General features: G+C 40.8%; 1 protein-coding gene across 1 annotated transcript in view; it reads right to left on the bottom strand.

The window, feature by feature from the left end:
• Positions 1-12,657, bottom strand: part of LOC135920378 (uncharacterized) — a 69,379-nt gene extending 56,722 nt beyond the window's left edge. The window contains exons 1-5 of the mRNA XM_065454630.1: positions 12,586-12,657; positions 7,938-8,099; positions 6,854-6,963; positions 4,961-5,094; positions 306-379 (exon numbers count right to left, since the gene is read on the bottom strand). Of these exons, the coding sequence (XP_065310702.1) occupies positions 306-379; positions 4,961-5,094; positions 6,854-6,963; positions 7,938-8,043 (424 nt within the window). The 5' untranslated portion in view covers positions 8,044-8,099; positions 12,586-12,657. The remainder of the gene's footprint in view (positions 1-305; positions 380-4,960; positions 5,095-6,853; positions 6,964-7,937; positions 8,100-12,585) is intronic.
• Positions 12,658-14,640: the final 1,983 nt, after the last annotated feature.

Consider the following 14,640-nt stretch of genomic DNA (forward strand, 5'->3'; position numbering starts at 1 on the left):
TAGCCACAATAGAAGCTTCCTTCATAAGGAAGGTTTCACGACTTGGGACTCAGTTTCAACTAGATTATAGTTTACCCATGTATTGTCCCCAATCCATGCTGCACACCTTTCGTCTTTTATAATGTTACGTCTACCACGTTCACTCATTACCCAGCTTAGATGCAAGCCAAATAGCAACTGACATAGAGGGATTCCCTTCAGACTCTAGCAGAAATGTTTTCTTTTTCACACAAAAAGCAGGCACCTAGCATCACATCACACAAAACAACATTTAAAAAAATGTGCAATTAACTTTCGATACTCACACTTTGTTAGTTTTTTCAGCACCTCTTGAAAAGCGACAGTGCTATTTTTTATCACAAGTTCCAGTTTTTCAGCCCTGGGAGTAAGGGATAAAAAAAATTAGCCCCTTTGCATAGAAAAGTTCAGATACTGTCAGCTCAGGTTAGTTCAAACTTCTGGAACTTTTGTTTTGTGTTGAGTTATCGGAGGTTTGAATAGCCTGAAGCTGACAAAACACAGTTGCCAAGAGAATTGTGGTATATTGTATGTATTCACATGCACATACACATGACCATGTTGGAACGGGTGTACAACATAAACAGATGTGAAAACAGATATATGTATGATCCGATCACTTTTGCAGTGACTGTGTTGCTGGTTTTCTGTTACAAACATGCCTATCATGGTGCGCAACAGCACATTGTTACATCGATTAAGCACTATTTACAGGAAAAATATTTACACGACATATTCAAGACAGGCACAGTGTTGGTCAAACCACTGATAATTCAAACATATCTCAATATTTTTGTTGGCCTACTGTGTTTGCAGTGTGCATTGAAGCCAACCGATTCGGACAAATTCATCAAGGACTTCCGTTAGTTGACACTTTTTGGTTTCCCAGCGTGACAGAAGCACATGGCTAAACTGGTTGATGAAGGAGCATTTGATAATGCTTGAAGGATCAACAACGGACCTTTATTTGATACTGTGACAGTGAAGTAAAGGGAACACCCAAAACAACACAGCCTGGTTCAAGCTCCCCTGTCTCTAGGTCCGTGCCTCTTGTGAATACATCATGTGTGTCACTTTCATGTGAATAGTTCTTTATCAACATAACATTTTTGGAGGATGTGTAGGGGTTACTGTTGCCCTGAATGTTTTGGTGCATAATTGTAAAACAAGCAAAAACACACAGGCAACAAAGAAGGACTGGGAACACAAATGCAAACTTCTATAGTCGGGCACAACTTAAGGAGACAGGAGAGGCCCCACCCAGATGCCTGAAGCGTGGCAGCCGATTCACTACGCGACTAAAAAAAGAGTCCCGTTGACGAGACTCGACCCAGTTCGAAGCGAGGGCTGCCATGTTCTCCAATGGCAGGGTCGCCAGTCGTTCAGCTCAAGACGTCAGTCTAGAGTACACACTCGTTGCTGCAGGCTCATGTGCATCCACCTTTGAGGGGCAAATGCTGCTGCCTTCTAAACTTGTATCCGACTATAGCTGAAATTTTCATAAAGACAGACACACCCTTGTTTTTAAACAAGCCATGGTTACATGATTTCACTGCATACAAATACTGCATGAAAACCACCAGAAGATCGATTTTCAAACCCAAGGAAAGTAAGGTGGAGAGGAGTAATTAATTAAGGGAAAATAATAGTTCTCGGGAAACCTTGCGGGTCTCCACGGAACTATTACATCAAACTCTTGCCTTTGCTTCGAGTTGCTGAAAAATTCGACTTCGCCCTGCCATCTGCTAGCCGCCTGGTTAGCTCAGATGGTAGAGCGGCTGCCCCGGAAAGGCGGTGGTCCCGGGTTTGAGACTCAGACCAGAACGAATTTTTCTTCAACTGCAAGGCTTTTCTTTTGAGGAACCTGTGTGGGTTTCCTTTTTAGCAATTGCTACGATTGGACAAGCTGTCTCATTTTCCCTTACTTCTTTCCACCTTGGGGATTTCCACAGAACTATTGCATCATAAGTTCACAATGTGCAGCCCACTCTTTAAAAGGACTCTTCACTTGGCTAGTTTCTTCATGTTTATCGATAGCAGATATTAAGACGTTCACACAGAAAGAAAACACAAAGACAAGTTTTATGCCTACAAACCCTTGCATTTTCTGCGCGATTGCATTAAATTTGCCCTATTATGTCTTCTCTTCATGCACCGGATAATCTTATCAAACCTTCTGTGGCCTGTGTCAGCATTTGTGCATCTTCTCTCAGAACGCTGCCCTAGCTCCGGCAGAGCTGACTGCGCAGAGCACGACGATTCTTCCACTTGGCTTCATCATTTGACGAAATACAAGATGGGTATAAGTACACATTCAGAGGCCCCGAAGTAAAAACTGTTGGGGGGACCTCCTAACAAGACATGAAAAGGGGATAGTAGGATTGTGGCAAACAGTGAGTCATGTCATATATTATACAATTTCTACATCATCATCGGAAATAAACGGTAAGAGAGAAAAATAATCTATTAGAACTATCGCAAGGATAATCACACAGTTAAAAAGAAGAAAAATAATTGAAGAAATCTTAAATATAACTTGCAAGAATTCAAACGAGGATAAATGGCACACAAAGCTAACAACGAGAAGTATCAATTATAGGCAAAATTCAGTGACTCAGTTGTACAGTACATTGCATAATGGTAAAGCAGAACAACATCTAATTTTAGGTTCGTTAAATTATACTATGCGTCAGATAAAGTGTTCGTGAAATGCTCCTTCGTGCTATGCTTGAATGATAATAATGTAGATGACTTCATATCAGATGGTATTGAATTCCAAACAGAAATGCCTGGAAACGCGAGGGTAAATTTCCCATAATTAGTTCTTGCTTTTGGAAGGAGAAGATGAGTTGAGCTGAAAATCTTGTGTTGCTATAATTGATGAGGCTAGAGCGAGTAAAACCTGGAATATTAAACTCGGTATCTATAAGACGAAACAGTGGTGACAGCTTATGATTGAATAACATGCGTAAAGGTAAAACATATAGGGAACGGAATATGGGAGCAGAGGGAGATGTATGAGAATGGAATGCAATTAATCGTAATGCCTGCTTTTGCAAAACTTCTAGTTGATGAAGATGTGTGGCATATGTATTACCACAAGAAGACAGGCAGTATGAGAGATGACTGTGTATATACGCGTAATATAAAGACATGAGAATGGTTTGCTGAAAAAAAGAGCGAGTTTTTGTGATGATGTGAATACCAAATGAGATTTTTTGAATAAGTGATTGAATATGGCACTGGAACTTTAGGTTCTCATCTAGAGCTACAAGAAATTTAGTAGACGCAGATCTTGCAAATACATTATTATTTAGAGATACTACAATAGAGTCAACATGCAAAGTTTTTGAAAAATGCAATACCATAAATGTTGTCTTAGATGGGTTAATGGTTAGCTTGTTTTTTACACACCATGAATGAACAGACGCTAGGTCAGCATTAAGTTTATCCTGCAATGCAAATAAATTTTTATCAGATGCAAAAATAGCGGTGTCATCAGCATAGAGAAGGCAGTGAGCATGTGTTAACCTTTTTGGCAAGTCATTAATGAATATGAGAAATAAAAGTGGCCCAAGTATTGATCCCTGAGGGACGCCCGTATATACAGTTTTTGATGAGGAGAAGACACCATTAACTTTGACTATATATTGTCGGTCAATTAGTTGCGAATTAATTGTAAAGGCGGCCCAGAAATGCCATACAATTCAAGTTTACCTAAAAGAATACAATGGTTAATTGTACCAAACGCCTTAGTGAAATCAATAAAGAGAGCACTGATTAAGAGGCCTTGATCGATGGCTAATTTAACCGTCTCAGTAAAAGTAATAAGAGCTAGTTCAGTTGAAAAATTGTCGTGAAAACCAAATTGATCAGGAGTTAAAAGATTAAATTTGGATAAGTATTCAGTTAAGCAATTAGGTATTAGTTTTTTGATCACCTTACTAAAGAAAGACAAAATGCAGATAGGATGTTAATTACTCATGCACTTATGGTTACCTTCTTTTAAATACTGGGATTATTTTACCTATCTTGAGGCGATTAGGAAAGATGCCATCTATAAATAATCTGTTTGCTATATGTGCTAACGCAGGTGAGATTTCGTTAGACACAAGCTTAATGCTAGAGGGGCGTATCAAGTCGAGGCCTGGACCAGTTGTTTTAAGAGAATTGATAATGTTGCATACTTCTAGCGATGTTGTGGGGAATAGGTAAAAGGAATGAGAACAGCGCGGAAATCTAAGCAACGTTGAATCAGGCTGACTACCGTCTGCAATACTAAAATGGTCACTGAGGACATTAGCTATGTCTTGAGGGTCAGTAATGTTAGCAGAATCGTGGTTCACATATGATTTGCGATTTTTAGTTGTATTAATGTTTAAGAATTCTTTAATAACCTGCCAGTTTCATCTGGTATCACTCCCATTTTTTCTTGTTTTATTTTCGTAGTAATTACGCTTGGCATCTTTTAGAGTGGCTGTTAGAACATTTGAATATGTGTGGAAGCGCAATCGCAACGCATTATTGAATGGCTGGACGTTCTTACGAAGTTTCTTACGAAGAAGTTTCTTACGAAGATTCTCTTTTTTTTTAATGGACCGTAATAAAGAATCACTAATCCAAGGCTTTCTTGGCGAGCTAAACCATCGCATCAAAGTAGTGTTACTTGTACATAAGTTAGAGCATTCAGATATTTTTGCAAAAAAAAGATTCAAATGCTCTTTTTCCACATTGCTCTTCGAGCACATCAGCAGCTCTTTCTGCAGCTAGATTCACTGCCTGTCACTGGACCCCTTTTAACTCTCTATGTGCAGCCCACGTATGTACCATCTATAACAGGACAGCACAACAGTGTCAGCATCGGTGACATGAGCCCGCTTTGAGTGTCCATTTAAGTGCCATTGCAATAAAAGGCAAAGGCGACATATGCTACGCCAGATACCTTATCTCAGCTGCCTTGCAACGTTGCTCGTGTTCTTCCATGCTGCTCTTCACGTGAATGAGCTCGCATGTGAGACTTTCCACACGAGATGCTTTCTCCTTCAATGAGTCCTTGTAGCAAGTCAACTCCGTTACCTGAAGGAATCACAAAGTGTTAAATAAAAATACAGACGTCAGCACCTACCACTACCAAATACTGATAAAAACGTGTTTCTAACTACATAGAGATTTACAGCAGTCCATATACGGAGTCTGAAAATTCAGGACAAAACAATTCAGACAAACGAAGCAAAAAACATCAGTTCAATTCCGACCTCCTATTCCTAGAACAATTATGAACTATGGTGTTTCTGTTATCGAAGCTAGACATCTAGATATGCACCACTCACAAAAGGTCACTACCAACTCTGCACACATAAGACAATTTTGCATGCTGGAAATATACTTGGGATGTTGACGCACATTAAAACGAAAAGTTTGTACGACTCTAAATTTAGTACCTACTCCAGTACATGCAACCACATAGTTTCGGCATGCACAGGGGCTCCGATGAAAGCACTGTGATGCGACCTTGAATTTTACCGTCCAGGTGTTATCACATTCAACACAGCTGCAGAGTGCTTTCATGATATTGAATTGTTTATTGATGTACCCCAAAACAGTGCACAAGCCTTCTGATATGGCACACAAGGAAGAAAGACAAAGACACAAAGTGAGATCAAGAACTCAAACATTATGAAAGTAGTGACATTCCAGTGCTGGGGCATACCAGTCAATCACAAAGGGTGAAACGAAAATGTTATTTTACAACTTTCTGCATTTGAAAGTGTTAGGATGGTGAGTACCACAAAGATTGAAGTTAAAGAGAACATTGAACAAGTTAGATTAGTTCCTGATGGTTCATTCTTGTGGCACTAAAGGAGCCCCAAACCACCTCTAATAATTCATAAAACAGTCGTGTACTCCTCTCCAGGGTATTGGAGACCACTTTTCTTCACATACTGCAATACCACGAGGGTTATGCATGATCAAAATCTGTCAATTGGTTCATATACAAGAGACATCAGTTCCGATATGTCTGCTAGCACAACTCCGACTCATCACACTCCAGCTGTTCCTCATAACCTCTCTTGCTTGTTGCGCGCAATTTCATCTCGTGTATTTTGCACTGCGTGTGCGGCAGCAACAGTGTGTAGATAAAAAGAGGTGAGCGCTGACAAGTGGAAGTTCATGTTTTCAAACATGAACAGAGTGCCAACGTGGGATTTGGTACAGATGTAGTGCCCACATGCCCTCTAGAGTAGCAAGCAATGAGCAGCAAGAACAAAAGCGGGGAGAGGGTAGCGAAGGCAAAAGAGAAACAGTTCACTCGCTCGCCTTTGAACTCAGGGCAGTTTAGTTGTCTCAATCGCTATCTGCAGTTACTGTCATAGCAGAACACTTCTGCACCTTATAGTGTGTTTTATGCACATAGTGTAGTGCTTTTTGTGAATCGGTTATCTGCAACTTTCATTTTTAATCATTTGCATGGTACCTTTCTCCGTTTGTTTGTCTTTTGCAGTGGTCTGTAATATTCAGACTGTGCATTATGTCCCATGAACAATGCGTTTGGATCTGTACCACTTCAATGCAAAGCACTGTCGCACTTCGTGCAGACAGAATGTTGTTGTTGTTATTGTTGTTGTTATAGCCCCTCACTATAACGCCCTCGGGCAAAATGTAGGTAACAAATATATAAACAAAGGGAGCTCTTTAAGCTTTGCCAGAGATTAAGCAAATCAAGCACACTAACATGGACGACATTTGTTGGCCATGTATTTATTTGGAAAGGTAAACTGGAAAAAAAGTCTACTCAACGGTTCTACCACATGCAACCCAAAAGCTAGACTTTCACCTTTGACTTCCAGTCCATCTCAATGGCGTGCAACTCATCACGAGCTTTTTGGAGCTCAGAGGGCATTGATTTTAGGAATGCCGAGTAACCTGGTTTTCCAAGTACTGCACCTGCGTTGACAGTAACAATAAGAACAAAAATATTTTTAAAAGCAGACATTACTTCTTATGTGACGTTAATTAGGGCCAACCAATTATGGCAGAACACAGCAAGCACCATGTTCCAGCATAACTGGCACCATCATTCCAGTGCTGGGATAACCTTCACATTTCGTCTGCCGTCGCCACAAACAATGTGTATTCACGATACATTCTCATGAAGACAGGTAAGTACTGTATCCAAGCATAGTATCCTGCTAAATAGAGGGTAAAATGCCAGCTCCGTGCGAAATTCACTCGTAAACAAGCCACTGGTTCTGAAAAAGCCATTTAAAGCTGGATTCATTATTCACACAATGTACTGTTATCAAACTGTCGTGCTCATGCAGTTAATTCACAGCACATGCATTTTTCCACTGTTTTAAATTTCTGTTGCTAAATGTACCTTCTTCATTTTACACATATTTCAACAAAAGCTCCCCACTGACAGTATTAAAGCAGAGCTTTTTTGCGAATCCTCCCTGACTTTCCTGACCAAGGCTGCTGGTTGCTGCTGCTGTCTTGCTGAATAGATGACCCTTGAAAGATATAAAATTGAATTATATGCCCGACAGTGGGATTGAACCTCAGTCTACCAGTACAGCAACTCGATGAACAAGCTATCAAACCCCAGTCGCACATATATTTCTATCGTGCCAACGCCAGCTAGCTCTTTGATATGATCACCGCGTGTGTCGCATTGTGCAGCAAGAGTGCGCGAGGGTACGTAAGTGCACGGCAGTTTCCTTAATGCCAAGGATGCAGGAATGAAATTGGCTAACTTATAGCAGTGATTAATCGCTTCATGAAAGTTTCGCTTCAGACAGATTTCAATATGTGAGGTGGATCTGCATATTTTTTACTTTAGGACCTCTTTGTGTTTTATACACATTTTGTAACGAAATAAAGTAATAATGCTGAATTAAACTTTAACTGTTCGCTCTCACCTGGCTCTCCCCTGTCACTTTGCTCACGATACCCTTCTGGGGTGAGGTTGAAGCCCATGACACGCGCAGTTGGCGTTTTCCGCCGCTGGCCAGGACCCAAGCTCATGGTTCGGTGCTTTTGCGCAGCAAATGCCAGGTCAACTAGGTGGTTCTTCAGGAACACTGATTTAGAAATACATAAAAGAGGTTCAGAAAGATGTACAGCAGACCTGACATTATGCAAACATTGCACAATGGCACAAGAAGCAAAGCATCATCAGCAGGCAAAAACTTAAATTACATTAGACTGATTATGAGGCATGCCCACACTTGCCAACTTTACAATTTAAAGAAGACCACAGTGAAAGAAATAAAATACTAGAATTTGGTAAAAAATAGTAAAGATTGTTTGATAATTTAATATGCTGACCATTTGTTAACCACTCATAGACTTTGTACAGTACAGGTGCTGAGAACTGGCAATCTGCTCTATATACTAGTCGCAGCAACAATGATCTGCACCGAAGACAACTAAAAATGTTTGCGAAGTACACAAGTACATTTTTTGTCTCTGCCCAGTGCGCACTTATTGAAATATTCACGCAACAGCTGTCACAGATTAGGATGCTCTTATACCAGGTGCTTTTTTTTTTTTTTCGGTGTTAGCAGTATTTTTAAAACCTGCCTGTGGCAACTAGTACAAATCTGCTTATTGAGCTGCGTTACTCATAGAGTAATGCAGCCGAATACAATGAAAATCAAAGTGCATGACTGAACTATAACAATATTTCACAACTTTGCAATATACCGATTGAAGACAGTTTTTCCAAACGACATAACCATTAGGATCGAATTCTGAAATTACAAGTTCTGAGTTAAGCACTGTCAAACTTAAGGTAAAAATGCCCTGTTGTTCTGCTTCTTTAACAAAATACCTTTTCATGCATTTAAGCTTAAAATATTACTGCACCAACACTGCATTATTTTATCACAAACTTGAGGAATGCATATCTCGAAAGAAGTGCTATCCTCAGGAGTCATTCCAAGTGGATACGACTTCCAAAGTCATCAGCTACAATTAGTAAATTGCAATATGTGCCACAATTAATTTAAAAGTTAGTGAACATTTATTAATTTGTCAAATATTCATTTTGAATTCTCTTGCAAACAATGTCTGCCACTGAGAGCGGTCCACCTCAAGTACGTAGTAGACTTGTGCTACATGCCACAGGCGATATTTAAAGATTCTGTGAATCATTAAGCAAGAACACCCCGCGTATCAGCTTATGTCACTGCCATGCAGGCATAAACCAGTATAATGGACGGGTCAAAGAAAGTGGGCCACAAAAAAAATCGCTCAGCAACAGTATTTTTTTTTTAATCGCTTTTGTCCGAAACTGTACGCAAATGAAAAATTGCAAAAATGTTTGATTCAATAGAACAAACATAAAGGAGCACTGAAACTGGGGTATTTTGTGATACCATCACAAAAGTTGGCCTGTTATGCATGCTGCACCGGGACTCCAGGATATTTTGATCAGCTGGGCTTCTTTAACATGCATATAATGCACAGTGCACAAGCATTCTCGCAGTCCACCCCAGCAAGAAAGAATGTAAAAATGAAAGCCAATGCTTTTAACACAAGAATGTCGATATGACACACTTGTCGTAATGTATACTGTAATAAATATTCATCATCACGTGTATTGCTATGATTACTGCTCATTGTCATAGCAACAGCTGCCCTACAGTAATCGAGGCACATTTTATTTCAGCTGTAAGAGTAGCACTCTTGTAGCTACAAATATCAAAGAAAAACTGCTTTCTGCTGCTGCCTGCCTGCACTTTACCCTGCTTACCATTAAACCATCGGCATGTCCTGATGTCTCATATTAGAACTTGGAAACTACACTTACCAAAGTTTCATCACTACTCCCGCAACTTAACTGTGCCAGTGAGCAGCCTAGCTATTACTCAGCTCTTATGGCAACGCAGGGTACTCCGATACTGTGGTGTTTATTAACATTGGTTGAATTGTTGGTTTAATGACAAATGCCCAGAGTCTTTGCCAGGTGACAGCAGAGCCTGTTTTTCGGAACATGCTTCTGATTGGTGTAAAAGGTATTATACTAAACCACAAAAAGGGAGACGTTAAAGATGTGAAAAATTATAGGCCTATTAGCTTACGCCCAGTATTACATAAAATATTTACAAAAATTATCTCCAATAGAATAAGGGCAACACTGCACTTTACTCAACCAAGGAAACAGGCTGGCTTCAGGAAGGGACGCTCTACAATGGATCGCATCCATGTCATCAATCAGGTTATCGAGAAATCCGCTGGGTACAATAAGCCTAGATTACGAGCCTAGATAGATTACGAAAAGGCATTTGATTCAGTAGAGATACCAGCAGTCATAGAGGCATTAAGTAATCAAGGGGTACAGAACGCTTACGTATATACCCTGGAAAATTACCTACAGAGGTTCTACAGCTACCTTAATTCTACACAAGAAAAGCAGGAAGATACCTATAAAGAAAGGGGGCTGACAGGAGGACACGTTCTCTCCAATGCTATTCACTGCGTGCTTAGAAGAAGTATTCAAGCTATTAAATTGGGAAGGTTCAGGAGTAAAGATCAACGGCAAATATCTCAGCAACCTTCGCTTTGCCAATGACATTGTTCTTTTCAGCAACAATGCAGACAAGTTACAACAAATGATTGAGGACCTTAACAAAGAGTGTAAGAGTGGGGTTGAAGATTAATATGCAGAAGACAAAGATAATGACAAATAGCCGGGCAAATGAACTAGAGTTCAGGATCACCAGTCAGCCTCTAGAGTCTGTGAAGGAGTGTGTTTACCTCGATCAATTAATCATAGGAAACCCTGATCATGAGAAGGAAATTCACAGAATAGGAACGGGTTGGATCGCATATGGCAGCCATTGCCAGCTCCTTACTGGAAGCTTACCATTATCACTGAAAAGGAAGGTGTACAATCAGTTCATTTTACCAGTGCTGACATATGGGGTCAAGACTTGGAGACTGACAAAGAAGCTTGAGAACAAGTTAAGGACCACGCAATGAGAGATGGAACGAAGATTTCTAGGCATAACGTTAAGAGACAGAACGAGAGCAGTTTGGATCAGAGATCAAACGGGTATAGACGATATTCTAAGTGACATCAAGAGGAAGGAATGGAGCTGGGCAGGTCGTGTAATGCGCTGGTTAGATAACCGTTGGAGAATGGATAACCATTACAGAATGGGTACCAAGAGAAGGAAAACGCAGTAGAGGATAGCAGAAGACTAGGTGGTGCGACGAAATTAGGAAATTTGCTGGGGCTAGTTGGAATGGGTTGGCGCAGTACAGGGGTAATTGGAGATTGCAGGGAGAGCCTTTGTCCTGCAGTGGGCATAAAACAGGCTGATGATGATGAAAGGATGTATACTGTTAGTATGCGACATAAGTGAACAATGCAGCCGCAATTTTTTTTTATTGTCCATTTGATTTATTCTATCTACTGTCATAGCTGAGGTAAATCGAGCTGGATATATGATGAGAAACAATTTTTAGGATAATTACATGTACTTCACATGTCAGACGAATGTTTATGCTATTATGTAATATTTTATTAAATGAAAAAGGTGTTTGATAATGTAATCGTACCATTTACACCAGATTAAGAAGCTAAGGAAGGTAAAAGCCATCAAAGGAATGATGGCAGTGCTTAGAAAGCATGCAAACATTCACTCCTGCTTGCTTCAAATTGTCAGGAGAAAAATTTAAAAAAAAAAATATCGGTGATGTATGTCCACTTTCGACGTCAACAGACTCTGCACTTCTTTTCAAACTATATGATCGATTTTTAAAACACGACCAAAGAAGCAATAACGGCACGAAATTATTATTAAATTATGGGGTTTTACGTGCCAAAAACCACTTTCTGATTATGAGGCACGCCGTAATGGAGGACTCCGAAAATTTTGACCACCTGGGGTTCTTTAACGTGCACCTAAGTACACGGGTGTTTTCGCCCCCATCGAAATGCGGCCGCCGTGGCCGGGATTCGATCCCGCGACCTCGTGCTCAGCAGCCCAACACCATAGCCACTGAGCAACCACGGCGGGTAACGCCACGAAATTAAACACACTTAAAGCTACCCCGACAAGCATGCCGGCTTCCAAAATGACCGTGCAAGCTTTTACAAAGATATTCAAAGTGCCAATAATTCACGTATGAAATGTGCGTGAGTTGGTTTCAGACTCAAGGTGAATTCACATAATTACAGTTTTTAGGTAGCGTAGTACCTGTACTCAGCTGCAGAAGGGCATTCAAGTCGCGTGCACTAACCTGAACGCAGGTGCGTCTAGCGCACATTTAAGTATTCGCAATCGTGTGCCATGTGTATATATGTTATTCACTGGAGCGAAAAAATTGCGATTTAATTCAGTCTTTCGTGCAAAATCAGCGGTACTTTGTCTCAGCAAAATGCACCAAAAGGGTCTCTGACCCTTCTGTTGCGTCCGCAGAGGCCTCAACAAGAGCGAAATTCGTCTCTTCTTTTGCAGATATGTCACATGCAATCTGAACATGACACAATATCCAAGTTTACTCAGTTCTCGTACGGATAGGGTTGCGGAGCGCTGATATGTGAGAAATTCTGACCGAATAGATCGAGACGATACGTGGCGTATGTGGTCGATACTGACGAACTGTCGGACCCGTAGGCGGAGGCACTGGAAGGAAAGAGGGTTAGCTAGCAAAATCATTGTGTAATTAAACGCCGCATCTGGTTCGCAGTCTCTTACTCTGTGTACCTTCACTTCGACCGCCAACAGGCAAAAATGACGAGAAGACCACTAGTCTTTATTAGCGAAGACTCAAATCAAACTTCACAGCGCGGGTGCGTCACCATTGCCAAAAAAAAAAACTTAATTTTTTAGGTGCGAAGACAAAGATACGCTCTGAATTGCGGCTATAGATGCTATCTTAACCGTAATCACGTTCGTGTCTTAGGTCTCTCGTGCAAATAACAGCGAAGAGCTCAAATCTACCACTCACCTCGAAGCAGAAACTACTATGGCGTCCCACGGCGTCTCTGTAGGCCTTTAATACCTTTAATGAGCACCTGTTGGAAACCAGATTAAACCGGATCCAACCAGACGAACCAGCGCTGGCTTACAAATTGCACTATTGTAACAAAAGACAGAGTTTGAAGTAAGCGAAATTTGAAAATATTACGTATTCTTGTCATCTTTGGTCCTTGCTGCTCAAATAAGTTGAACAATAAACGAAACTACCGCGTAAACTTTACAGGCTTCGTCACAGGCTCCACACTAGATTGACTTGGATGCCGAAAACTACTTCTGTATCCGGCCGGCAGGAATGGCTTTTTAGGCAGTGTCGCCTAAGTAAGATAGGTAAGATCTACAGTTTTCAGGGCATTTCTGTCGTTGCTAAGTCTGAATAAATGTGAAAAAGGGCAACATCTTACATCGGAATTAAGATTTACTGGCAGAACGCGTAATCATATTCAACGTGCATCGGTTGAGACGCGACAGCGACATCACTTTCGGCCTTCTAGTCAAAAGTGCCAGATTCAAGCGCTGATTATTATCGCTAATATTTGCGCAGTAAATGTTTGAAAGGCACCATAGCGCCCATAATACTTACCGTGTTTTGTGAGAGGTGTGTATGTCACCAACATTTTAATGTGCTGAAGTGGTTTGTTTGCATGATCACTGCACCGTGATAACTAGTACGTAGCGCAGATTTCGCAAACAGATCGCGCCACGTTAGGTCTTGTGTCTCATAGTAACTCTATGTTGTGTCTATATAGCAAATCTCTACTGTAGAGGTATATTCTACGCACTATAGTAGAGGCATAGTAGAGGCATGGTAGAGGTTTCCTTCGTTTTCCCTCTATCAACTTCTATCAAGCAAGGTTTTACGCTTAGCACTCATGTTTTAGCTCTTGGTTTTGAAGGAAAACAGCGCAGCAAACGAAGACAAACAGAAAAAATGAGAACGCACCACTAAGCGCTGACTAACAAGTAAAGGGTTTGTTGTAATGGGAGCAAATAAACAGGAATAGCAACGAAACGCATGAACGTAAGATCGCGTAGTCTCGAGAACACGGCACATTTGACGAACCTAAGCCTTCCATCCTTCGCACAAACTAGAAAATAAGTATCACAATAAAGTTGTCACACACATATACCTTGATAGCAAACAAAAAATTTTGTGCGTGGCATATTTAGTCGCTTTCTTTTTGTTCCTCTGTTAAGCATCTTTCCTGTTTCGTTTTGCGATCCGGCGTGTTCTCGCGATAATGCACTCACGTTCACGCGTTTGTCGGTTATTTCAATGTATTTTGGTCTCATAACAATAAATACTTCAATTGTTAGTCGCGCTTTGCGGCATGTTTTTGTTCCTTTTGTCTGCCTCCATTATCTGCTCTGTTCTGCCGTCGAAGGCCACGGTGAAGTAGATGAACCAACTAGTCCAAGCGTCGCACACTTGTGCATTTTAGCACTGCTTTGTTTCCGCTCAGACTTCGCAACTAGACCGCATACCTTGTCCGGATTGTTCAGTAAGATTCTTGATTTTTGTGTGTGTGTGAAATCAATGTGTTTTGTCTAGGTGAAATCGGTTCTGCGGAATCCCGCAAGGTGGAGAAAGGATCATGAAAGGGAAAATTGTCAGGGGGTTCCTCTGAAT

Source organism: Dermacentor albipictus, chromosome 10 (assembly GCF_038994185.2).
Source record: "Dermacentor albipictus isolate Rhodes 1998 colony chromosome 10, USDA_Dalb.pri_finalv2, whole genome shotgun sequence".
Classification (NCBI taxonomy): domain Eukaryota; kingdom Metazoa; phylum Arthropoda; class Arachnida; order Ixodida; family Ixodidae; genus Dermacentor; species Dermacentor albipictus.